Source organism: Cebus imitator, unplaced genomic scaffold (genome assembly GCF_001604975.1).
Source record: "Cebus imitator isolate Cc_AM_T3 unplaced genomic scaffold, Cebus_imitator-1.0 Scaffold311, whole genome shotgun sequence".
NCBI lineage: Eukaryota > Metazoa > Chordata > Mammalia > Primates > Cebidae > Cebus > Cebus imitator.
In genome coordinates, this window is record NW_016107626.1 from 3,145,010 (window position 1) to 3,172,559 (window position 27,550).

The following is a 27,550-nucleotide window of genomic DNA, read 5'->3' on the forward strand; positions in this document are numbered from 1 at the left end:
GAAAACAACTGACAGACTAGAAACAGATCCCACATAATATAAAACCTGAAATGTTACAGACGGGCCATGGAGACGACAGGGGTGAGGAAAGACCATTCAAATAAGTAACACCAGGACAACTGTTTAATCAAATAGCAGGAAAATGAAAATGGAGCTCTAACTCACATCATACACAAGCCTCAGGCCAGGAGGATTACACACTTTAAAGTAGAAGCCAAAGCTATCATTTTAGAAGAAAATACAGAAGAACGTTCCTATGACCTTCAGGTTAGACTTGAAAAGGTTTACCAAAAAGGAGACAATAGATAAATTCAACTACATTAAAATCAAGGAGTCCTATTCATCAGAAAATATCATAAAGAAAGTGAAAAGACAGGCCAGGCACAGTGGCTCATGCCTGTAATCCCAGCACTTTGAGGGGCTGAGGTAGGTGGGTTACCTGAGGTCAGGAGTTCGAGACCAGCCTGGCCAACACAGTGAAACCCCATCTCTACTAAAAATACAAAAATTAGCCGGGCATGGTGGTACACACCTGTAATCCCAGCTACTCGGGAGGCTGAGGCAGGAGAATTGCTTAAGCCCAGAGACAGAGATTGCAGTGACCCAAGATCATGCTACTGCACTCTAGGCTGGCTGACGGAGCAAGACTCTGTCTCAAAAAAGAAAAAAGAAAGTGAAAAGATCAAATATAAACCAGAAGAAGATACTGGCCACGCATATGCCCTATAAAGGAACAGTAACCAGAATATGCACAGAACTCCAGTAATTAATAAGAAATAACTTAAAGAAAACTGAGCAAAAAGACATAACCAGACATGTCACAGAAGGTTACCCACAAACAGCAATAAACATATAAAACTAATTTCCTCCAAATTAAAGAAAAAGGAAGTTAAATGAAATTAATTTTCATTAATGAATTAAATAAAATTAATTAAATTTCATTAATTCATTTTTTGTTTGTTTTGAAACAGAGTTTCACTCTTGTTGCCCAGGCTGGAGTGCAACAGCGCCATCTCAGCTCTCTGCAACCTCCGCCTCCCGAGTTCACGCAATTCTCCTGCCATGGCCTCCCAAGTAGCTGGGATCACAGGTGCCCACCACTACATATGGCTAAGTTTTTTATTTTTAGTAGAGACGGGGTTTCACCATGTTAGCCAGGCTCAAAACTTCTGACTTAAGTTGATCCACCCACCTCGGCCTCCCAAAGTGCTGGGATTACAAGCATGAGCCGCTGCACACCCAGCTCATTAATTAATTTTTAAATGAGAATTAAGATGACACTATAACATTTTATACCCCCAGATTTGAGGAACTGAAAAGTCTGACAATACCCAGTGCTATCAAGGATATAAAATAATGGAAACTGCTGGTAGGCAAGTCAACTGCTGCAACTACCGTCACTCATGCAGTACTGCAGGACAAACCAAGGAAACGACAGGCCAGTGTCCCTCCTGAACTTACATACAAACCTGTAGCAAATCACATGCAACTGTGTGTAAAAAAGGTAATACATCATGACCAACAGGGGTTATGCTAGGAACTCCCCGGGGTTTACTACTCAAAATTAAATCAATGTAACTCACTATGTTAAGAGAATTTTAAAAACCATACAAGCATCCCAATAGAGGAAGAAAAGCATTTTAATAAAAATAAACATCCACCCACGACAAAAAATTCTCACCAAATCAGGAAAAGAAGGTGCCATAGACTGAATGCCACCACAATTCATATGCTGAAACCCGACACCCAAGGTGATCATGACAAACGGGGGACCTTTGGGGACCAAGCCCTAATGGGATCAGTACCCTTGTGAAAGAGCCCGCCCCAGAGCTGCCTTCCCCTCCTTCCAGGCTCTGAGGACACACAGGACGCCGCGTGGGAGCCGGATGCAGGCCCTCACCAGCATGGCAATCTTGTACTTCCCACCCCAGGACTGTGAGAAATGAATTTCCGGGGTCCATAAGTCTCCCATCTATGGCATTTTGTTACAGCAGCCAGAACGGCCTAAGACCAGAAGGGGATTCCTCAACCTCATCCAGGGCCTCTATGAGAAACCCGCAGCTGACATCATGCGCCTCATGAGAGAAAACAGAATGCCTCCCCCGAGATAAGAAATAAGGCAAAATGTCCCTTCTCATCCCTTCTGTGTAATGTTACACTAGAGGTTGTGGCCAGTGCAATGGGGCAAGAACAAGAAATAAAAGGTGCACAGACCAGAAAAAAAGAAACGAACCTCTCTTCACTGCAGATACTACAACTGTCTTTGAAGAAAATCTTAAGAAACCCACAGAAGAAAGCTGTAAGAGCTAATATACGACTTAAGCACAGCCACAGGATATAAAGTCAACATTTTTCATTTTAATTGCATTTATTTGATGCTGAGTTTATTGAGTTTATTCCCATGCTGTAAGTTTCTGTTGCTTCAGTTTCTTCTGGGACATGTTTTTCTTCTGTGCAACTTCCTCTCCTGGCTTGGGAACAAGTTTCTTTACCATGGGGATCATCTCGGTGTGACGGGCGCCCCTGTAAGAGTGAACCTGACCCCTCGCCCTGGAAGTCCCACAGCACATCCTGGGTGCTCAGAGACCAGAGAACCCACATATTCGCCCTCACCTTCAGCCTGACTCTCCACATTTTTAAGTATATGCAGCAAAAATTCAGCACTCTTTTTGGGCCACCAACCCTGTGTCCAACCCCACTGTGTGGCCTAGGTACACCTGCCAACCCCACCCTGTAATGTTGGAATAGCATACACTGTTTCCATAAAGGGACGTCTTTCAGACCCTTGGAAGCTTCTCATATATGCATACCCTTGATGGCCTAGGCAGTTTCATCGGTGTTCTTAAGGTGATCATGAAGGCTGAAATTCTTGATTTGCATGACTTTGCGGGGAGTTTGGGTCATATGACTAGTAAACTATTTAACGGATCACCTCAGGCCGTTTGGGGAAGAACTATAAAGTCAGTATTTTTTAAAGCAATTGTTTTTCTAAATACTGGCAACGAAAAATCAGAAACAAAATTTTTTAAAGGACCACGTACATGGCGTAAAATATGAACACTTAATAAATTTAACAAAATATGTTCAGGACACAAACACTGAGAACTATGAAACAATGCTGAGAGAAATCCTGAAAGGCCTAAATCAATGAAGAGGCACACCATGTTCGAGAATCAGGAAACTCATATTTCTAAGATACCAATGATCATAAAACCAATCTATAGACTCAAAACAATCCCAAGCAAGACATCGAAGTATTGGCCAGGTGCAGTGGCTCACACCTGTAATCCCAGCACTTTGGGAGGCCGAGGCGGGCAGATCACCTGAGGTCAGGAGTTCAAGACCAGCCTGGCCAACATGGTGAAACCCCATCTCTACTAAAAATACAAAAATTAGCCAGGCATGGTGGCGCATGCCTGTAATCCCAGCTACTTGAGAGGCGAAGGCAGGAGAGTCACTCGAACCTGGGGGAGACAGGTTGCAGCGAGCCGAGATTATACCACTTCACTCCAGCAAAAGATGCAAAAGAGTGAAGTCCATCTCAAAAAAAAGATATCAATGTATCAAGAGACTTTTTTTGTAGAAACTGATGAACTGATTCTAAAACACATAAATGCAAAGGACCAGAACAGCCCGCACGCAATATTTCAAAAAAGTAGCACTGGAGGACTCCTGCCACCCATCAATGCTCCTTCTAAAAGGGCTGGAAAGTGCTGAGCTGCAGAAGGGCAGACAAGGACATGAGTGGACAGAACACACCCAGAAGTGACGCCCTCACAGGTGGCCAGTTGAGTTTCAATAAAGGCAGCAGCATCATTCAGTAGAGAAAGGATGGTCTCCTCGACGCATGGGGCTGGCACAATTGGTACCTACGGAAAAAATGAGTCTCAATCCCCTACCTTACAACTCTCCCAAAATTAACTTGAATTGGGTTGAGTAAGAGCTAAAGCCATAAACATTCTAGAAAATTTCTGTGCCTTGGGTTAGGCAAAAATTTAAGAAGGCACGAGATGAATTCTTTTTTTTTTTTTTTTTTTGAGACGGAGTTTCACTCATGTTACCCAGGCTGGAGTGCAACGGCGCGATCTCGGCTCACCGCAACCTCCGCCTCCCAGGTTCAGGCAATTCTCATGCCTCAGCCTCCTGAGTAGCTGGGACTACAGGCACGCACCACCATGCCCAGCTAATGTTTTGTATTTTTAGTAGAGAGGGGTTTCACCATGTTGACCAGGATGGTCTCGATCTCTTGACCTCGTGATCCACCTGCCTCAGCCTCCCAAAGTGCTGGGATTACAGGCTTAAGCCACCGCGCCCGGCCAAGATGAATTCTTAAAGAAAAAAAAAATGATACATTGGGCTTACTTAAAATTGAAAACTTGCACTTTCAAATACACGCAGGTAAATGAAAAGGAAAGCAAAGACCAAGAAAATAGTTACAGAACAATTCTATGGGATAAATTACTTACTTCTAGAAAATATATTTTAAACTCTTACCAATCAATAACAACAAAACAACCCAATTTTAAAAACGCAGGCAAAAGATCTGAAAAGACGCCTCCCAAAAGAAGACAGACAAATCAGCACATCAGCAGATGGAAAGACACTCAGCGTTGTCAGTCCCTAGGGAAATGCAAACCAAAGCCACAACGTAATGGTATCGCACCCATCAAAAGGGCTAAAATTCAAGACTGGCCATACCAGCTTTCTGCAAAGATGTCAACCATTATGCGCTGCTGGTGAAATGCAATGCAAAATAGGACAGCCACTTTGGAAAACAGCTCAGCAGTTCCTTCAAAAATCAAATATTTGTTTGCCATATTCAGCAATCCCACTCCGAGTTATCTACCCAAGAGAAAGAAAAACCTGCGTTCACATAAAGATTTATAGGAACAGCCAGGCGCAGTGGTTCACGCCTATAATCCCAGTACTTTGGGAAGCCGAATCGGGTGGATCACAAGGTCAGGAGTTCAAGACCAGACTGGCCAAGATGGTGAAACCCCATCTCTAACAAAAATACAAAAATTAGCGAGGTGTGGTGGCAGGCACTTGTAATCCCAGCTACTACTCAAGAGGCTGAAACGGAGAATTGCTTGAACCCAGGAGGTGAAGGTTGCAGTGAGCCGCGATTGTGCCACTGCACTCCAGCCTGGTCTACAGAGCAAGACTCTTTTAAAAAAAAAAAAAAAAAAAAAAAAAAAAAAAAGACTCTTTAAAAAAAAAAAAAAAAAAAAGATTTATAGGAAACATTCATAGAAGCATTGTTCATAATAATCAAAAGCTAGAAACAACCCAAATACCCATCAACTGGTAACCACATCAACTGCAGTCCAGCCATACACTGGGACACTTCTCAGCAATGAAAACAAACCAATTACTGACACACACAACACATACAACCTGGGCACCACACAGAAGTATCCCGCTAAGAGAAAGGGCCAGATGTGAGGTTCCCACTACATAACCATTTATACAAAATTCTAGAAAAGGCAAAATCACAGTGACAGAAGCAGCTCAGTGGCTGCTGGGGAGGAGGCTGGAGCAGGGGCTCATTCCCAGGGGCACAAGGCTGTGGAATGATTTCAGTTCCGTACTCGGTGGTGGTGGTGACGAGGCTGTCGTTAACACTCACAGACCTATACACTAAGAAAAGTGCACTCCACTATGAGTCAACTATGCCTCAATTAACAGAGATTTTAAAAGTAAGGTGCAAATAAAATTTTAAAAAAGTAAGGTGCGCTACCACTGCCTGCCCACTAGAATGGTTGAAACAGAGAAGCCTGGCCACACCGCGCACCAGCAGGGTCACGGGGCAGCAGCAGCACTGGGCCCGCAGGCGAAGGTAAATCCGCACAGCCGCTCAGGAACACGGCCTGGCAGTTTCTGATGAGACCAAACCTACACCTTCCATATGACTCTGCGATTCCTCTCCTAACATTTACCCAAAAGAAAAGGACATTTACACAAATGTTCACACAAAGACCTGAACACAAATGTTCAAAGAAGCTTTATTCATAATATCCAAAAACTGGAAACGTGCCAAATCCCCTCGGCTAGCCAATGGATAAATAGTGTATGTCCAAACAGCAGCCATTCCACATAAAAATAACAAACTGTGGACCTGTGGAGCACACGATGACCCTCCAAATACTCTTGAGTGTAGGAAGCTGGACGCCAGGGAGCATACAACTGGGGCTTCAGCCACCTGAGCTCTCGGAAGGGCAGATCCACACCAACGAAAGAGGCGGCTCGGAGAACGCCTTCCCGCCCAGGGCTGCGGAACAGCAGAGGGCACAAGCAGAACCTCCAGGGGCTGAACGAAATCCTCAATCTGTGCACTTACAATGGGGCATTTAATTGTAGATAAATTATGTCCCCCTAAAGAATTTTTATGCATGTTAACCTTGATTTAAAGGAGAGCCCCACCTGCAAACCATCAGCCAGCGTGTACAGTCACAGCTCACATGACGACGCTCCTGGCAATAACAGACTGCACACATGACGCTGGTCCCAGAAGATTAGAACAGAGTTGAGAAGTTCCTATCACCTGGTGACATTACAGCCATCTTAAAGTTGCTGCCAGTCACATAAAAGTATGGCACATTAGCCAGGTGTGGTGGCTCACCACTTTGAGAGGGTGAGGTGGGAAGACTGCCTAAAGCCAGGAATTCAAGACCAGCCTGGGCAACAAGGCAAGACCCCCTCTCTCTACAAAAAATTCAAGCATCAGCCAGGTACAGGAGCTGTAGTCCCAGTTAGGGAGGCCAAGGTGGAAGGATCACGTGACTCCAGGAGTTCAAGGCACCACTGCCCTCCAGTCTGAGTGACAGAGTGAGACCCTATCTCCCAAAAAAACACCACACTCCCACATAAAATTCTGTAGCATACAGAATACTGGATAAAATGATATGGACAGGAGCCAAGGAAATCCTGGGTAGAAGAGGGCAGCTCCCCGGCAAAGCCCCACCCTCAAGCCTGGACACCCAACGCCCTAAATGAGAACAGGCATTCCTGTTTGCGCGCCCAAATGTTGCCTTTTCCAAGGCTACTCTGGCCTGCCACGTCGCATCCTGTGCCCATATAAATCCCAACCTCCACTGGCGAGAGCAAAACGGTGCAGGAGAAAAGGAAAGAGGAGAAGGAGTGTTTCAACACTGAGAGGGGTTCTGCCGGGCACCGTCCAAGAGGAGATCGGTTGTGGGATGGCTGAACTCCGGAGGGAGGTCACCCTCCCACTCCATCCCCTTGCCAGCTCCCCATCCATCTGACTGAGAGCCACCTCCATCATGCAATAAAATCCCCCACTATGCCATCCTTGAAGTCCGTGTGACCTGATTCTTCCTGGACACCACACAAGGACTTGGGTACTGAGAGGGCAGGGTATAAAAGGCTGTCACCTGACTGCTGAGCTGGTTAACACTTAACCATCCGTGAATGGCAACTGCTAAAAGAGCATTAATTGTAACATACTGCTAGACGCTACTGTGGGGCCGGAGCCTGAAAGTGCTCGTCTGGGCTCCTCCATCTGCCTGTCTGCCTGTTTCCCTCCCACAAACAAGCCACACCCCTTTGCAAGTCCCAGGAGGGGGTCAGGGAACTCTCCTGTTTCAACGATAATTAATAACTATGCTACTGGTTTATGTATTGACTATATACTCTACTTCCTATTATTGTTTTAAAGTATACTCCATCTGCTTATAAAAATTAAAGTTAACTGTAAAGCAGCCTCAGGCAGGTCCTTCAGGAAGAATCCAGAAGAAGGCACTGTTATCATAGGGATGACAGCTCCATGTTACTGCCCCTGAAGACCTCTCAAGGGGACAGGATATGGAGGTGGAGGACAGTGAAGTGGATGGTCCTGACTTTGTGTAGGCCTAGGCTAACGTGTGCTAGTGTCTTGCTTCTAACAAGAAAGTTTAAAAAATAATAAATAATTTTAAAAATAGAAAAAAGCTGGCTGGGCGTGGTGGCACATGTCTGTATTCCCAGCACTTTGGGGGGCTAAGGAGGACAGATCACTTGAGCCCAGGAGTCCACAACCAGCCTGGGCGACAGGGTGAGGCCTACAAAAAAATACAAAAATTAGCCCGGCATGGTGGCCAATCACGCCTATAGTCCCAGCTATCCAGGGTGAGGTGGGAGGATCTAGAGCCCAGGGAGGTCAAGGCTGCAGTGAGCCATGACTGCGTCACTGCACTCCAGCCTGGGCAACAGAATAAGAATATGTCTCAAAAAAACAAAAACAAAAAAAAAGCTTACAGAATAAGGATATAAAGAGAGTAGTTTTCTGCACAGCTGTATGATGTGTTTAAGTGTTATTACAAAAGAGTCAAAAAGTTTTAAAAAGTTTAAAAGTTTATAAAGTTACAGTAAGTTAAGGTTAAATTATTACTGAAGAAAAACCTGTTTGTATAAATTGAGTGTGCCCTAAGCATAGAGTGTTCTCGAGTCTACGGCAGCGCAGTCCCAGGCCTCACTCACTGCCTCCCACAGACCAGCGCCCAGCCCAGCAAGCTCCATTCACAGTGAGTGCCCCACACAGCTGCACCATTTTTAATCCTTTATCCCGTATTTTTACTGTACCTTTTATAGGTTTAGATACACAAACTCACTATTGTTACAACTGCACACTCACAAGCCACGCAGGTTTACAACCCAAGAGCCAGGGGCCGCACCACACAACCTTGGCGTGCAGCAGGCTGTGCCATCCAGGTTCGAGTTAGTAGATTCCACAATCCTCGCACAATGATGAAACTGCCTAACGATGCGTTTCTAGAATGTATCCCCGTCATTAAGTGATGCATGACTCTAGCTGGGTTATACACAATTCCAGAAAGTATTTCCAAGCCCACAGCAGGCTGCACTGGAGACGGAGAGGCAGGGCCCATTAGCTACCCCCAGCTTCAGCCTTCCACAGGTGAAAAGACCACCCTGCCTGGCCTTCCCTTAAGACTGACCCCCGCCATCTCCAGCCCAATATTCCCAAGCATTGCTAACTTGTGCGTATTATATGTTTTTATACCTTGGCAGAGAAAAATATAATGTATTTTTTGAACTATTTCCTTCCAAAATTATTTTTTAAGCTTTAGTGCTTCGATTATGCAGAAAAGCATCACTATTCAAAGTAATTTCCTCTCTGAGTGTATTATACATAAAACTTCAAAGTTTTTCAATTAAAATAAAATGCTACCAGAGATGATTTCCAGGTTACATTGTAAAGAAAAAATACCAAGGTAAAAATTAGTGTATATGCTACATTAGTTAAAATAGGACCAAAAAAATGTGCGCATTCATGCGAGTATGTGTATTTTGAACCATATAAATGTTTTACACACACAAAATTAAACAGAAAATAAAAACTGAAACAAACCAAAACACAACAAAATTGTGTATCAAACTGGTAACATAACCACACAAAAAATCAGTTCAGTGGAGTTCTGAACACAGTGCTGACCTAACATCCTAAAAGGATAAATTCTAAAGACAAAGAGTGAGAAGAATCCTTAAACTTTACTCTCATTTTATTGCTGTCATTCTGAATCTATGTTTAAGTATATGGTAGGATAAGCCAGGTAAGTAAGTTTATGTTACTAGGATGTAAGATTTTCTGTGCAAGAGAAGAGATAAAAATATAATTTCAGCCAGGCACGGTGGCTCACGCCTGTAATACCAGCACTTTGAGAGGCCGAGGAGGGCAGATCACAAGGTCATGAGTTCAAGACCAGCCTTGCCAACACAGTAAAACCGCGTCTCAGCTAAAAATACAAAAAAAAAAAAAAAAATAGCCAGGCACGATGGTGCGTGCCTGTAGTCCCAGCTACTCAGGAGGCTGAGGCAGGAGAATTGCCTAAACCCAGGAGGCAGAGGTTGCAGGGAGCCAAGATGCCACCACTGTACTCCAGCCTAGGCGAAAGGGTAAGACTCTGTCTTCAAAAAAAAGAAAACGAAAGAAATATATATATATACACACACATACATACATACATATACACGCACGCACGCACACACACATATAATTTCAAAGAACTGACGGGAGGAGGGGAATGTGCTGTGTTAAAATGTATTACCAGCATGACCAGTACCCCCAGCCCTGCCTCAAGTGCTCGAGAGTCATCTTCCTCCACATGCCATTCCAAGGCTCCCTGGGGAAGGGACAGGCCTGGGACAGGAAACACAAGATGAGGCTGATGTCTTGTGCCAGATGCACCAGACAGGACCAGCAAAGGCCAGGAGGCACAGGGAGCAGCTCCAGACGGGGACAGAGGAGTACGTCAGCCCAGGGCGAGAAAAGAGGCCACCCTGAGCGACACATCAAAATTAATCCCAGACAGATTAGTGACTACAAGGAAAAGGAAACTCACAACGCTGGGGTGAAACACAGGTGAGTAGGTAAATAACCTCAGGTAGGGAGAGGCAGTCTAGCCACACTGCAGGAAGAAAACTGGCAAAGCCATGCTGCTCAAACAGAATCCCACTGAGACGCTCCCCGCTCAGGAGGTCACAGGAACAAGCGTCCCGCACCTCCCTGCCCATGCATCCTCCCCACCGGCCACACGAGGTCTGGAATGTTCTTCCCTGCCCTTCCTGGCAGAGGCCTGCCCTGCTCGCCCCGCTTCAGGTGCTTGGTGGAGCTGACAGCAGTTACACTTTCAACAGCGCGCCTTTGGGTTCAAGCTTCAGGAGAACAGGCGCAGAATCCCTGCACGTGCGAGCACTCCTAGAGTACTGTGGACGAGCGAGCCACGCTGCCTGAGCCACACGCCCATGGTCTCGCCTCTACGGTTCGCCCCTGGTGACAGGAATACAGATTAGCATGCGTTTTCTTTTCCATACTTTTTGGCCTTTATCAAATTTTCTAGGATGAGTACATATTACTCAGAAAGAAAGTAGCTGTCTAAAAGCCAGACACTGCCTTGTTGTGAGCATAAGGCTACATAAGCTATTGTGACATACCTGCTCCTGCAAAGGGTGAACCCAGATTCTGTGGCGAAAGAGCCGGGTGGGCATGAAAGCTCTCTCTCATCTAATCCAGAGCAGACACTGCTGTTCAGACCAAGGGAAGACGGAAGTGCCTGCCGGCGTACAAACAGGTCCCAGACACACAGCTCCTCATCCGCGTCCTCTGCAGGAACAGCGGGAACCTCTTCTTCACAACTATAACTAGTACATTTTCCTTCCCTCATGCAAACACTTCCAAATACTGATGCTCTCCTAAAGAAATGTGAAGTTCCACAGCCAGCATCAGATTGAAGAGGCAGTCAACGAGGCTGTTTCCCACCAGGCTGCTGAAAGCCCTCACCCTGTGGCACCCCGGTGTGGCGGACAGCAGACACTGGGATTCTGCACCAACAAACGAGATGCAAATGACAAGCACAGCCACAACTGCCTTTCCTTCCCTGAAACACCACATTACACGCAACAGGAAGAAACATTGGCCCCAGGGACTTGCTACAGCTTTACTGAAATACGGTTCACATAAAACAAAATTCACCTATTTTAAGTGCGCAGTTTGAAAAGTTTGGGCAAATGTATATAGTGGTGTAACCTCTACCACAATCAACATTTAAAACATTTCTATCCACTTAAAACATACCCCGACACCACACTCCATCACCCTCAGTCCAGGCAACCACCGTTGTTCCAGCTTAGCTTTTTCTAGAATTTCATGTAAATGAAACTGTGCAATCAGCGTCTTCCCTGCCTGGCTTCTTGCACCTGGTGGGGAATGTTTCAGATGCACGTACTGCTTCGTGTGCCATGATGGGCTCCTGTGTGGCGCTGAGCAGCATCTCACCTTACGGATTATCACATCACCTGTCACCACTCACCTCGAAATGGACACTTAGGTTATTTCCAAATATCCCGGGTGGGGCTGCCGCACACAGCAAATCAATACTTACCTGTTCGTGCGCCTCCTCCTCCTGTCAGTGCTGAGGGTCCCAGGACCTCCACACCCGCTGACACAGGAGAGCTGCCGGTTAAACTCCGGCTGTTTTCAGGTGGGTGTGTTATCAGCTGCAGCATCCCTCTGCGGTTTTATTTCCTGGAGTTTAGCGATGTGAGCACCTTTTCATACACCTGCTGGCCATCTGTGTACCTTCTTTTGGGTCTATTCAAACCCTCTGCCCATCTTTCACCATTGTTTCTCGTCTTGTGATTGAGTTGTAACAGTTCTTTATGTATTCTGGATACAAGTTCTTTGTTAGAAATACATATTTTCTCCCAATGGCTTGCCTTTTCATTTTCTTAACAACATCTGTCAACTAACAAAAGTTTTCTTTTAATTTTGAAGTCCAATGTTTCAATTTTCTCCTCTGTTAGTTCGTGCTATTTGTACCCTAGGACATCTCTTCCCAGCCACAGTCATAAAGACCATCACTGTAGTTTTACTCGTCTATTCTTCGACAATTACTCTCTTTTCAGAAGGGCAACTTCAGTGTCACCATGAGCGGGACACACTCTTACTAACATGGGGCTCTGGTGACCACCACTGCAATCCCAAAACCAACCAGGCTCCCTGCTTACCCCAAGAGGCCATGCCACCAGCCTGCACTGACACCCATGAAACACCAGCCTTCTAGAAACATTCTTTTCTTCCGAGCGTCACACAAAGGACTGGTTAAGTAAGCACTCAGAGCACGGACTTCTCTTCAAGTGGATGAATATTCGTGAGCACCTTCAGAAGGAGGAGATGACACAGTCAAGTCTCAAGGAGCCTGCTCCACCTCTTCCCTCTACAGCGAGACCCACCTCCTGCCCCACACAGGAAAGGGACGCTGGGACGGGTAAGTCCATAGGCAAATGAAGTGAAGGTCCCATCCCAAGCACAACAGGCCACACTCGAGGACACCATGGAGGCACCACCGCACTGGAAATAACTGGCATAAGAAGAGATGGAAACGGCAGAAGATGCTGCCGCTGCCAGCCTCTGCCTCTGCTGTGAGCGCAGCGTGCAGTCAAGCCCAGGTGATGCCACACACTTCAGTCACCAACCAGGCTTCGCCATGAGAAGAGCTACCCCTGGCTCCCACCGCAGGAACACGGCAGAATATAAACACATGCTATCAAATGTCCATCATACCAAAAAGGACACAACCACAAAGCCACAGCTCTAATTTTATAAACACCAGCATCCAGGATTCTTCACCGAGATATTCAAACACCGGTGCTGCCTGAATCACCGGCGACCCTGTGCTGGGACCATCCCATGTCAGGGCCATCCCAGACCTAGCTCCCCAGTACCCACACCTTCACCGGACCACCCCCTCACCAAGGTGCCTGGCCCCCCACCCGGAGCCACAATATGGGGAGGGGATGTGTGAAATAAAGCAAGTCTCAAAGTCACCTCTGAAAATGCCCTGAAGCCCTGGGGCTCGGTGCTGAGTCAGTTCCCTGCGGCTGCCACACACCCAGCACCCTCCAGCACGGGGCAGGCCCAGGCAAGAAAGGGGGCTTCCTCTGGGGGTTCCATTGTAATACAAACGCTTTTCGAAAAACCAAGAGGCAGCCCAGCCCTGTACCAGCTGCCCCTGGACACACCTAGGAAAGGATGGGGGTTGTCAGGGGACTTGCTCAGCTGGGCACCCTGAGTGCAGCACAGAGAGGACCGCGACAGACAGGGCCACATTCAGGGCCCAGCTGGAATCTCCCTGACTCCAGCTGGCTAGCGGGTCCTAGCTAGCCCCTCCCTCCCATCCCTGGGATGGGCCCTGCTCTTCCCCTAACAAAGGGCCCCACTCTGGGGCAATACAAAGCCACCGCACTTCCAGGGTCGAGGTAGGGGCCACACCTCCGTTAAGCAGGATCATCTCCCTGTGTGCCCACCTATGTCACTGGGCTCCATCACCCTGGGCCCTTCCCTAAGTGTCCACCTCGTTCACTAGGCTCCATCCCCACAGGCCCTTTCCTGCGTGCCCACCTTGGGACCAAGCACCATCGCCCCTGGGCCCTCTCCCAGCATGCCCACCTCTGACACTGGGCTCCGTCCCGCCCGGGCCCCCTCCCCACATGCCTACCTCGCTCACTGGGCACCATCCCTCCTGGCCCTCTGGCCCCATGCCCACCTTGATCACTGGGCACCATACCCCTCGGCCCTCTCCCTGCACGCTCACCTTGGTCACCAGGCTTCATCCCCCAACTCCAAGCTGCAGCATCTGCACTGTGCCCCCACTGGCACCACCCGCCAGTGCCATCATGGTTGCTGGTTCTCCAGACGCAGCAGTGCCAATGCCTGCCTTCCACATCTGCCCCCACCGTCCCCACCATCAGGACGTGCAGAGAGATGTGTAGGGGCCCCAGGCTGAGCTCCTGTGCCAGTGTCTGACCTGTCCAGGAAGCGGACCCCAAACGCCTGTCCTGTAGGGCAGTGGTGAGCGTGGGAGGCACACAGGGCCTGGCACCAGCTAGCACGAGGCAAGCACAGCACACAGACCCACTTCTGCATCCCCTGCCCAGTGACCTCTGCTGCGTCTCTGATTCCATCTCCAAGGTGTCATCAGGACCAACATCTGGAACCCAGGCCGGGCCTTCTGGCTCTTCCACCCCACAAACATCGGGGATCCCACTGCCTGGAGGAAGGCCCTGCTCTCCGCACCGAGCTCTCCGTCTGCCTGAGCCACAGCCAGACACACGCCTGCAGAGAAGCACCACGCCCAGATCCCTGCCTGCCCCAGCCCCACACCCTGCCCACCGGGCATCCCAGCCCAACTGCCAACTTCCCAGCAGCCCACAGCTGCCAAAAAAGTTACTCCAGAGTGAGGCAGGGCCAGGGCAGAGGTTCCAGAGCCCCGGTCTCTAGCCCCAGCCCCCCACCCGCCAGCTGTGTGGCCTTGAGCAAGTCATGAAAATGCACTTCGGGAGGGCTCCGAGGCCCAGCTCTGCGCCCCAGCCAGTCACAGAGGCCCCTTTCTGCCCACTGGCCGGACACCCGGGGTGCTCAGCTCCGACATGGGACACTGGGGGTGCTGGCCCACTGTGCCCAAAGCAGTCACAGGGCACCTCGGCCCAGCCTGGCTACTCTCTGGCCTCCTCTCATAGGACACTCCCATCAGCAGGGAGCCACCCGGCAGCCCCACCCCCACAGGGCCCCAGGGTGCCCTCCCTAGACTGTACCTGCAGAGGAAACTTCATCATCTTGGTCCTGAACACAAGTGCCACCTGCCTCTTGCTCCCGTCCCTCTCAACACCACAGGACATCCCAGACCTGTCCTCCCACTACCACAGCCTTGACCCACGGAGGCCACCCTCCCTACCCACTCACTCAGTGACCCCCACAGCCATCAGAACAGGACTTCGGTCCCCACAGTCCCTCCTCTGAGGGGCCTGGCCCCTGCCGTGGCACCACTTCAGAATCCCATGAAGGTGGCCTGTGGCGCTCAACGCCACCCTGCCAGGCCTCCTACAGGTGTAATTGGCCAGGCCATCAACACCTCAGGGGCGTCCCAGGCAGCAGGGACACAGTGAGGAAGCTGCACCCACAGGACATGCTCCACTCTGGACATCTGCCGCCCTTCCTGGACAAACCCAGGTTGCCACCTCCCACGAGGCTCCAGGGCCTGCAGACATACCACCCACCCCTGCTGGGCCATGTCACCTCCACAACCACAAGGAAGAGAGACGACAGGAAGGCAGCCTTCCCCTTCTGCATCCTGCACCATGGGCTCCCTGCCGTCCCTGCAGCACACCAAGCACCGCAGACGTGCCCGGGCCAAGCAGCTCCAAGTAGGGTGCAGGGGTCGGGTGGAGGTCGAGTGACAGTGGCCTGCATGAAGTGGCTAATGTAAGGCACATCACCAGGTTCAACCTCCCCCCACCCCACCCGTCCTCATCCAGCCTAACTCGAACCAACCCAAAGCACAAATCCATACGACGCACATTCTGTTTCCACTATGGAGCATGGCTCTAAGATCTCTCCTTAAAAAACGAATAGGAAAAAACAAAGAAACTGTCCTTCGACCCCTTCCTCAAAGTCAGCGACCTACCTCTCCACCTGCTCCTGAACCTGACCCCAGCACTGTCATCTGGCACCAGCCACCTCCATTCTGCTGAGATTGACAAAGCCCAGGGTGCCTTGCCCTGCAACTGCTCCACACTCCAGCCCCAGCCTGTGTGTGTGCCCTGTGGGTCACCCGCCTCCCCTGCACCAACAGAATGTCCCCACCCAGGTTTCACCTCCCCCACACCAGATAAGCACCCACCCCACAGCTTCAACATCACCATCCCCATGTCCCCACACTGCCCCCACTGAACCGCAGGCTTATACACCAGGTCCCCTGCTGCCCCCACACACTCCAGGTCCCTCACGCCACCCCCATACCCCAGGCCCCTCAGGCCACCCCCCATACCACCAAGTCTCAAGGGCTGGAACCGTGTGGCCCAAGGCAGGTGGCAGCCCTTTCCGTGAAAGAACTCTAGTGGCCCCACAGCCTCTAAGGCACTGAGGTGACACCATCCCCACGCCCAGCCTCAGCAGTCCAAGCAGAGCTGCGTCTGGCCTGCAAAGCACCCAAAGGTGGAAGAGGGTGGCCCTGTCACCTGTCCCGAATCAGAGCCCCCAAGGCACCCGATCTGTGCTTTCCCAAACTCTCCGAGCTCCGTGGCCAATCAAGTGGAACGGGGGAGGGCCACAGTGGCCAAGCTCAAGCCCTATCCCGACACCAGGAGCCCACGAGGCCACAGAGCAGGAGAACCAGGACCGCCCCGCTGCCCCAAGACGAGCTCCCGGCCCAGCTCTCCACTGCTCTGGATCCATCACTAAGTGGCTCCAAAAGTGCCTGGTCAGGCAGAGGAGCGGGGAAATGCCGGGGTGTCTGCAACTGAACAGAGGAGACGCCCACCTTGAGAAGCTACATGGGAGAAGGGAGCGGCGAGCAATGCTGTGCACTGAGAGGCCACATCCATGCACCCTGCCTCCGCCCCATCCACACTGACCTGTACTGCTCCCCAAGCAACTTTGTCAGGAAGCTGCCGGATCCACAAGGTGTGATCTGAGCCCACTGCCAAGTGAATGTTTGTTGACCAACCAACCAAACTTATCCCCCTGGCCCACCAAGGTCACACGCGGAGGCCTGCTGGCGGTCCACCGGTATCCCACCCGCCCCCAAGCACAAGTTGAACCACCCAGCACCCTGTGCAGACAGACACAGCCAGTGACCAAGTCTTCTCGGCTGTAACTAGGCAGAGGCCTGCGTCACTTCTGAGCAGGGACTTTAAGACCAGGGGTGCCTCTTGGCCACTTGCCGCCCTTGCAGCTGCAGGACTGCGAGGACTAACAGAGATGGACCTCCCCAGGCAGATGAGGCGGCCCAGACCTAGCAAACAGCCACCAGCTGGGGGGAGCCCAGGCACTGGAGGGCCCGCAGGACACAGCAGGATCATCGGGTAAGGCCACAGGCCACACAGGCCCAGCGGCCCCTCACCATGCAAACTCAAGACATTTCATTCTGTGGATCGTCTCTCTGAAAGCCGGGTCCCTGTGCTTTAGACGTTTCAAGCCCGTACCTTCACTCCACACTGAACCACTTCCAGTCTCTCAGCAGCACAGGCATAGGGAGGAGGCCTGAGGGAGTGACAGGTACCCTGTAGCGTGGTAAGTGGCCTGGGGGTTTTTGAGAAGCCGGTCACCTCTGTGAGCCTCAGCCTCTTCACGGAGGGGGACTCTCTTCCGGGACTTTCTGGCTCTAGAGATCTGCAGACCTGCGAATCTGCACACCAACGCACAGCAAGAAGGCAAGGACTGCACGCACCAGAGCAAGGCGGCCTCCATCACAGCCCCGCTACCTCCCCCTCACTGCGCTGGAGGCCAGGAGAGACAGCGACCTTGCAACAAACACTCCACCACACGGGGCTCTCAGCGACAGCCGCACCATGTCTTTCCGCCCCAAGAGCTCACAACTCTTTGCTTTGGGTCACCCCCCTGCAACCTCCTCTCACCAGGCTCCTGCACCCAGGCATCCACCCTCACCCATCCCACTCCCAGCACCACTGGCCAGGTGCCTCCTCTGAATGTCCCTCACCCAGCACTCCTCCCTGGCTCCCAAGCTGACCCAGCCTTGGAGGTGCCAGCAACTGCAGGGCAGCCTTCCACAGCTCTTCTAGCCTACTCTGTGGGGTCTCATACACCCCATGGCCATCAGAGCTGGCAACACCATGACTCGCAGACCCTGACCTGTGCCAGCAGCTGCTCCCCTGAGCACCTGCCTCCCACCAGCCACCACTGACGCTCCCTCTCACCCTGCCTGCCCGCCTCAATCTCACTCCACAAGGGCCCTTGTCCTCACCCCCTCCAGCCCACCCACACCTCCCTGAGTCCCACCACCTGCCCCAAGCCCCTGCCACAACCACCCTGTCATTCCACCAGCTCAGATGCAAAAGTGGCCTCTACATACAACTTTGAATTCTGCCCCATCCAGCTTCAAACCCTCAATGGCTTCCAGCCACTGAGGCACTTGGAATCAATTCACACTGCCTGTAACAACCCTGCAATATAATCAAATCACATAGCCTGTGGCAGCCCTGCAATACAATCAATTCACACTGCCTGGGGGCAGCCCCATGATGTAATCGATTCACACTGTGTGCAAGCCCGTGATATAATCAACTCACACTGCCTGCAGACAGCCCTATAATATAATCAATTCACACTGTGCAGCCCTGTGATATAATCAACTCACACTGTGCAGCCCTGTCATATAATCAATTCACACTGTGCAGCCCTGTGATATAATCAATTCACACTGTGTGCAGCCCTGTGATATAATCAATTCACACTGTGTGCAGGCAGACCCGCAATACAATTAATTCACATTCTGTGCAACCCTTTGATATAATCAATTCACACTGCCTGCAGACAGCCCTATAATATAATCAATTCACACTGTGCAGTCCTGTGATATAATCAATTCACACTGTGCAGACCTGTGATATAATCAATTCACACTGCCTGCAGGCAGCCCTTCGATATAACCAGTTCACACTGTGTGCAGGTGGCCCTGCAATACAATTACACTGTGAGCAGCCCGTGAATATAATCAATTCACAATGCCTGCAGGCAGCCCTATAACACAATCGATTCACACTGTGTGCAGCCCTGAGATATAATCAGTTCACACTGTGTGCAGCCCTACAAGCTGCATGGAGGACCCCTGCATCTGCTCTTTCCTCACCATGGACTCAGGTCCCTGCTGTATGTGGCTCACCCCTTTCTCACCCCTCAGCCTCCTGAGAAAGCGTTCCTTGACTACCCTGCCCAGCAGTCCCCTCTCACCTAAGGGTACTTATCACAATCAGACACACCTGCTGATCTGTTTCCCTGTTAACTCCCTGGACCCCACAACAGACACACCACGAAAGCAGGGACTGTCAGCCTGGGACCCCCCACAGCTGAACCCTGGCATCCTCGTCAGCCTTCCCCCGTGGCTCAGTACACGCCCTCAGAATGTGCTCATGTAGGCCAAGCACAGTGGCTCATGCCTATAATCCCAACACTTTGGGATTACAGGAGTTCAAGACCGGCCTGGCCAACACGCTGAAACCCCATCTCTATTAAAAATATAAGAATTGGACGGGTGTGGTGGTGCACAACTGTAGTCCCAGCTGCTCAGGAGGCTGAGGCACGAGAATCACTTGATCCTGGGAGGCAGAAGTTGCAGTGAGCCAAGACCGCACCACTGCACTCCAGCCTGGGTGATGGAGTGAGACGCTGTCTCAAAAAAAAAAAAAAAAAAAAAGGCAAGCACTTATAAAAATGGACACGGTGAGAATAAATAGCCAACATCTACATGAACGATGTCTAATTTCACTTAAAGAAACACATCTTAAAACTAGACACAATTTTCTTCCTTTAGAATGGTACCCATTTCCAGAAGTCGTATTTTGGCAATGCTTTTAAAAGCATAATCTGGTGGAAGGTGATGTGTATCAAAGCCTTGAAAATGCTCAACCCACCAAACACACAGAGTTAGGCATAAAGGCATTCACCTACGGGGCCACTTGTCACTGTCAGCACAGCACCCTGCTGCAGGGGCCTGTTACGAAATGCTGGAGGCTGAGGCCACCGAGGGCCACGAGAAAGTGCACCAGACACAGGACAAGACAAGGCACAGACTTGGGTCACAGGAGATTTGTGATTCTAGAAAAGCACAGAAAGAGATCTGCACCGGACACAGGCTGGAGACGCCCCAGAATGTTAGCAGTCTGGGCCAGGTGACAATACAAGTGACTTTATTTTCTTCTTCACAGTTTTCTTTACTTTCCAAACTTCCTATAATGAATAAAAACTAATTTTATAATCAAAAATCATGTTGGAGAAATCGAGTAACTAATAATTTTATTACACTTACAGTTACATTAAAAAACCAATCAAGCCTGCTTCCCGTTTCACCCCTCGTTCCTGCCATGATGCTTCTGACACTGACACTCATAGCCTTCTGCAAAGCTCCAAAGTAAGGCAGGCCTGTGTGTTCTGGCCGTGCTCTGAGAGCCGTGCGTGGCTCCTATGAACAATGTGGGGCCACGCTTTTCTGCAGAAGACACAGAAGTTCCTTTAAAAACTTTCACAGGTCGTTGTCCCACACACTTTACTGCAAAGTCAGAAGGGGAAAGGCTGTGTCTCCTGACCCCGAGGAACAAGGTCCCCACCTTGCCACCTGCGGCACTTTTGCCCACAGTGCCTGCAGCCCACAGTGAACCAGCTGACCCACAAAGCCTCTGCCTTGGGAGTGCTCTGGCCACACCCACCGTCCAGAGGACGGCTCAGCTCCCAGGCTCCTAGTGTCCTGCCTGGTCCATCCACTGTCCACTCAGACTCCTGACCCCAACCCCAAAACAATTCCCTTGGGAGTCACAGACCTGCTTCTGCTGGGCCCTCATTCTAAAACCTAATGTCCAATTTGCTAGACATAAAAAACTGTTTCAGGGGTTCCTGACTATTCGGAAATGGTCCCTCTGAGATCCATGTGCCCAGACCACCACCCGACCTGGCCACACTCCTCCCACAACTTTGAGACCAGGATGCCACGTGTGCCTTCCTCATATTGGTGCTTTCCGATGATGCCCAGTGAGGGACAGAAAGGCCCCATCAAGACCTCAGGAAGGATGGATGCAGGTCTACACATAAGGCTACATACAACACGGCTTGTGTGGGGCCAAATTCTCCAGTCCCCAAACACGGTTCCCAACAGACAATTTCTCCCGTCCTCACACACAGTTCCCGACACACAACTCTGCTCCACAACATGACATCCAGGGTGGGAGAAGCTGGGAGCACTTCGCTACCCCATCGCGCACACAGCAGCACGCCCCACACCACGCAGCAGGTAGGGCTGGCGCAGAGCCCGAGACCATCGCAGACCGACCAACAGGGGACGGCACTTTCTCAGATGGGAGCAGGGCCTAGAGCTGGACAACATGTAGCTCCTTGTTTTTTGAAAGCTGTCATTCTTTGGTGCAAACATTAATTTAACATATGTAAAAAACAAAAGTTTTCATTCGAAACTTTCATGGTCCAGCCATGCAGAAATTAATTTCCAAGCAGAACTCTCAGCACTTGCTCTACTTCACTCTTCCAAGTGAGAATTTTGAAAGAACAGCTGTGTACACGTTTGCAGTTGACGCCACCGCAGTGCCATAGCAACCACAGGCCCACCTGGAGGGAGAAGCGTCCAGGAGGCCCAGGTGCACAGCACCCAGCACAGAAGGGCCTGCAGCTAAAAGCCCCCTTTATTTAACTGTTTTATTGCTATCAAAGGCCTGATGAAGTAAAGGCCCTCACCACTGCCTGAGCCGGGCAGCACAGGTAAACGCCCTAAACAGCAACTGTTTCCCAGATGCTCAAGGGCCTGGAGGTTCCTACTGAGCACCACGAAGAAAAGCAAAGCGCTTCGAGACCCCCGCAAATTACCCCAAATCTCAGGCAAGCTTCTCCAGAACCCTGCTACACCTCTGCTTCAAGATCCTCAAAAAACAGCTGCTAAAAGCTTTCTTCAAATTTATCATTTAAGTGAAAGAAAGCTCACATTTATACACTGGAGAAGACTGTGGAAGCAGAACAGGAGCCTCCTCGATTCTATTCTGATTGCAGGTTGCACCGCGCCCACCACTCTATCTGCTGAGCCCCGTCTGTGCTGCTCTGACCAAATGCCGCCTCCGGGCCAACTCCCACAGCACACTGGGGAGCCCAGGGACGGTCCTGGGAGCCAGGGTGGCTATGCTCTCTGACCTGGAAGAAGGTCAACTCCCCAGGCGCTTGAGGCCTGCCTCAGGCCCATCTGCCACGAAGCAAGCAGGACACCCTCTCCTACAAAGCTTCTCACAGGCCCTAAGAAACAGGGCAACTGGGCTGGGAGCAATGGCTCATGCCTGTAATCCCAGCACTTTGGGAGGCCGAAGCAGGCGGATCACGTAAGGTCAGGAGTTAGAGACCAGCCTGACCAACATGGAGAAACCCCATCTCTGCTAAAAGAAATACAAAATTAGCCAGATGTGGTGGCACACACCTGTAATCCCAGCTACTCGGGAGGCTGAGGCTGGGGCTCAGGCAGGAGAATTGCTTGAACCCGGGAGGCAGAGGCTGCAGTGAGCTGAGATTCCACAGTTGCACTCCAGCCTGGACAACAAGAGGGAAACTCCCACTCAAAAAAAAAAAAAGAAACAGCAACAGTAACAAGCTTCAAACCTCATTCTCTGTTCAAACTTACAGACCTCTCTGTGAATACAGCACTCAGGCACCATAAGCTGTGAGGAGAAAGGCTCCTAACAGTGTGACAGGACCCCGAGTCCCTGGCTGCCACCAACCCATGAGGGTCACCAGCTCCAAGACACCAAAGGCAAGTGAGGTCCATCCCAACCTATCACCAAGATGACTCTGTTCATCCTGAAGTCGATGGTGATGACTCCAGCAGTGGGGCAGGGAGCAGGGAGGAAGGGAAGGCCCGGAGCAGCACCTGTGCCCTACGCAAGGCAGAACCATCTAGGGCTGACTTTGCACAGCTCCCCAAAAGTTCTTTTTGCTTGTTCTTTTCAAATGTCACTGCTATCTGGGTGCATCAAGAGGAACAATGGGCTAAGGCCTCTGCCTAAAGCGAGCCCTCCACCTATGTCCAGGCCTCCAAAGGCCACTGCAACCCTCCCCTATGTCAGGCAGGCAGTCAGCCGCTGCCCTAGGGTGACCCACCTGCGACCTCAGTAACTTCCTCATTGACAGAACCAGAGTCAGCTGCCACGCCAAACACCTCGGTCACTGAGAAAACATGCAGCCTGGATCATGTGTGAGAAACAGAGAAAAATGAGGGGAACTGGGAGACCTTGGAATAGTGAGTGCCACCTGACAGAATTCGCATTCTTCACCAAACAGGCAAACCCACTTTACAGGTGGGGAAGCTGAGGCTCCCAGAACAATATACTCCTCCCAGGTCAAATGGCAACAGTGACCTCAGGTCATAAAATCTAAACTTCCAGGAATGTCCCTTGTGCCAGAGCACTGGCTGCCACCACTGGCCACGAGAACTGGCAGTTCCCACAACCTCAGGGGTGGCCCCTCTGCATGATGCCACTCAGCATGGGGCTGGACCCGACAAACCCAAACCCTGTACCCACAGCACGGTCAGCAGCTAGTGGACTTCTTCCCCCTTTCCCAACAGATGGGAACCAATGCTCAAGACACCACCCAGAGACACACATTCACCCTGGGAGTACTCATCCTAAAATATGCAGCGAGCACACGCTCCCTAGGCCAAAGGATTGAGGCCCATGGTGAGAAAGTGCTTTTCTGTCCCGAAATAAGAATCTACACTTGGCCCAAATCTTAGACCAACAGGGGAGTAAATTCTGCGTGAAAGCAGAATCGACCAAGATACACTAAAGAAAACACAAATTTGCTAGGCCAAACAATAACCTTTAGAAACAGGCATCTTTAACACAGACCCACCTGAAGAGATCTCTCACACCATTTGTGAACATGCTGATTTGGGTGTCAGATCACTTTTTCCTTCTCTCAGCTAAAATCACAGTATGACTATGACATTATGACTATCCTAAGCTGTATATAACTAGTGCTTTTCTTACGACTATCCTAAGCTGTATATAACTAGTGCTTTTCCATGTTCTTGGGACAAGTGTGTCACCTGTAAAATCTCACTAAAGCCATGTTTTCTCCTTTTTCCCCATCGAACAGAATTTAGATTCTGGCACCTCAAACCAGCAAATCACAATTACATTAACATAACTTTCTTTACAAAACTGTCCTGACAAAGAATATCAAGGCAGCTGGCTAAAACCAAATTCAACATATGTGGTGTACCTCGGGGCTGAAACACTCAGGGCCTAAGACTTAGCCTTAAGGGTGAAACCTCTGTCCCCTCCCTTTTCCCACCCAAGACCTCCATGGAGGGAAGGCCTGGGAGGGGCAGGCCCTTTCACACCCCAGCCAATTGCCACCAGTCTGCTATTCCACTTGACACCTACATGCAGCTTCCAGAACCCTGCCCACCCCTAATACTCCCGGCTCCACCTCAGTTTGCAAGACTGAGTCGTAACTAGAATGAGTTATTAGTCGAGCAAGTTATTTTTATAAGTTCCTTCCATCTTTGTTCTAAACATTCTTACTGTGAAATATTTCAATGAAGCCGACTAGAATAATTCAATATTGTCTGATCAATTACAGAAAGTAATCAGAGTATTTGCAATTTGCCATTTTGATTTACAAAATTAAGTCGTACTGTTTAAAAGAAGGTACTCTGGTTTGGGGCACTGGTAATTTTATTGATACTTTTTTTTTTTGCTTTGGCAGTTCCTGAAATAACACCATCAGAATTCCTCATTAGGAATTCTGCAGATGAACTGCAGGGTGGCAGGAAGAGATGGGGTAAATCTTTCATTTTTTAGACAGTAGCATTCAGCCCCTTGAGAGCACCGCTCTCAGCACTGCCACCCAAACGTCTGCGTGAGCTGTTCCCTGTCCTCACATGGGAATCAGAGTCAACACTCCCACAGTTCAAGGTGCCTCCTCAACAAACACAGCCAACCCTAAAACTGACCTTAAAACAAGATGGAAGTGAGTCCCAGGTCACTCATGACAAATACAGCAGAGATATCTTTTCCAAACACGTATTCCTCCACCTCCTCCCAAAAAAAAGAGACAGGCTTTACCTCTGCAGAGGCTCAGTGCAAGAGAACCCGGCCAGCCCCACATGGCACAGTCCTATACCTACCCAAGGGGTGCAACAGGCACCTGGCCTGTGCTGAGACACGTGGGACTGCTAAGAAAACATTTTTATAATAAAGCATTGTGATATTTTACATAATAGACCACAACCGTCAATCACCTTTCCACAACATTACTAAAGATCAGCCACTTTTCCTAATAAAAGGTCAACATACACATCAAGAGCAAAACAAAGCCTTTGGTAAAACACTCCTGTAAACGCTTCAGGACCCCAAAAGCTTGTCATAATGGGCATCTCAGCAACCCTGGGGGGCTGGCTTCCCAGCTGTCTCCCTCCCTGGAGCACCGAAGCCCAGTGGCCACCGGGACACGCTTTCCCCGCAGCAGTGCTCCCTGCACCTGCCCTGTCGGGAGTCTGACCACCAGTCCTGAGCCTCACATACTTGGACAAGAAAATCTTTCACTTCTCAAGATGCTGCAACCCGGTCAAAGTGACCACTAGCTAGCTCCTTTCAGAGAGGCGACACAGGAGAGACCCACGCTCTTCTTGTAGTTCCTACTACTGCTGCCACCGCGATGCTACAACTGCACGCCACACGTCACCACAGGCCGGGGAGGAGCTCCCCGGCCCAGCACCCACCACGGCGGCTGGGGAGGGCTGGGGAGCCCCAGACAAAAGCAGCCTAGCGTGCAATGCTGGCCAGGCAATCTTTCCCAACAAACTTGAGGGGCCCTGAGGAGTCACAGAGATAGCCAACTAGACAGAAGCGTGAGAACTGCCAAACAGAAGGGGCACCTGAGCCCCAGACATCCGCAGCGAAGCCAGTACCACCCCGAGACCCCTGCACAGAGCGAGAGCATCTGCTGCCACCGCCCTCCCTCTGCTCTCCCGAGAGGGCAGCAACCAGAGTAGCTGGGCACTCCTTTAGGCACCAACGCAGCGCTGGAAGAGACCGTGACACAACGGTCTGAAACCCTACTCCAGAGCGCAGCTCTCAGCAAGGCTGAGCGCTGGGAGAGCTCTCAAAAGGTGCGCCTGACATCTCTGCCTTCCTGGGGGCAACAGGGAAGCCCAAGCCTTCCATCCAGACTTCCCCAGCCCCGAGGAGGGGGCGTCACCCTTCCTCCTTGTCCTCGCCTGGAGACTGGGGAGGCTCAAGCCCAGGGTCACAAAGGGGCAAGAAGGCTAAATGGGAACATACATAGGCCACACACCTAACTGCACAACTGGGCAGGGGACAGCCGCTGCCACATGAGTCCTGCCCTCGGCTCCGCAGACCCCATCGCCTGGCCCACAGAGCGCCTGCGCTGAGCCTTCGAACCCCCGCAGGGACACACAGGCGGGGAACAGGTAAGGACCGCTCCACTAGGAGTCCTGGCTGAGCGACTCCGAAACAAACCAGCCCCAAGGCACAGGCAGACACCGCAGACGTCAGGGACGAAGACCGGGAAGCAGGCTGTGCCGACTCCCACTGGCTCACTCGCAGGCAGCCACCTGGACTGGCCCGCACCTGGGCAGCGGCTGCCCCTCGGCCTGCTCCAGCCACCGGCCTGCGGGACAGATGACCTTAGCATTCCACCAGCGGAGAACTTCCTGGAACTGGCAGCTGGCGCTGCTGGGACCCGCCCTTCCCTCCCGCCCCGTGCGGCCACTCACCTGGGGGCAGTTGGAAGTTCTGGATGTTGGTCGGGTTCTGAGGCGGCTGCGGCAGGCGAGGGGCCAGCACGGTGGGCGTCAGAGTGGCCCGGATCCCGCTGGTGGTGGCCGTAGGCGTCCGGGGCAGGCTCTGGGTTACCGCACCAGCCGCGCCTTTGGGCAGCCCGGTGGGGGTCCCGGGGACAGGCGGCGGGACGGCGGCGGGGCTGGGCAGAGCCCCTTGCATAGTTGGCCCGATGACCATGCTGGCCGCCGTGCTGGCCGGGCCGGTGGCCGCCAGGGTCTGCGCCGGCGGGGGGGCCGCCTGCACCACCGTCTTGGGCGACTCGGCCTTGACCCCCGGCGCGGGCGCCGCGGCCGCCGCGCCGGGCCCAGACTGTCCGCTGACCCCCGCGGGGCCCCCAGCGGTCGGGGCGGGGACGGGGGCTGCTCCGGCGCTGCCCCCGTTCTGGGCGGCAGCGGGGGGCGGCGCGGCGGGCGCGGGGGGCGCGCCGGCGCCCACGAAGGGGGACGTCTGGATGACAGTGCCGGGGGCAGCGGGCTTGGGCAGCGGCAGCAGCGCGGCGGGCCCGTTGTTGACCAGGCTGACAGCAGGTGCGGCGGCGTGGTGCGAGTTCAGCAGCGCGGCGCTCCCATTCAAAGTTTGCGCGGCGCCGGGGCCGGCGGGCTTGCCGGAGCCGGAGCCGGGGCCGGGGCCAGGGCCGGGGCCGGGCCCGGGGCCGGGGCCGGGGCCGGGG

At 51.4% G+C, this 27,550-nt stretch overlaps 1 protein-coding gene across 1 annotated transcript in view; it reads right to left on the reverse strand.

The window, feature by feature from the left end:
- The window catches only part of TAF4 (TATA-box binding protein associated factor 4), a gene marked incomplete at its 5' end in the record, with an annotated part of 79,279 nt that extends 51,730 nt beyond the window's left edge, over positions 1–27,549 (reverse strand). Inside the window, one exon of the mRNA XM_017503514.1 lies at positions 26,814–27,549. Within this exon, the coding sequence (XP_017359003.1) occupies positions 26,814–27,549 (736 nt within the window). The remainder of the gene's footprint in view (positions 1–26,813) is intronic.
- Position 27,550: the final 1 nt, after the last annotated feature.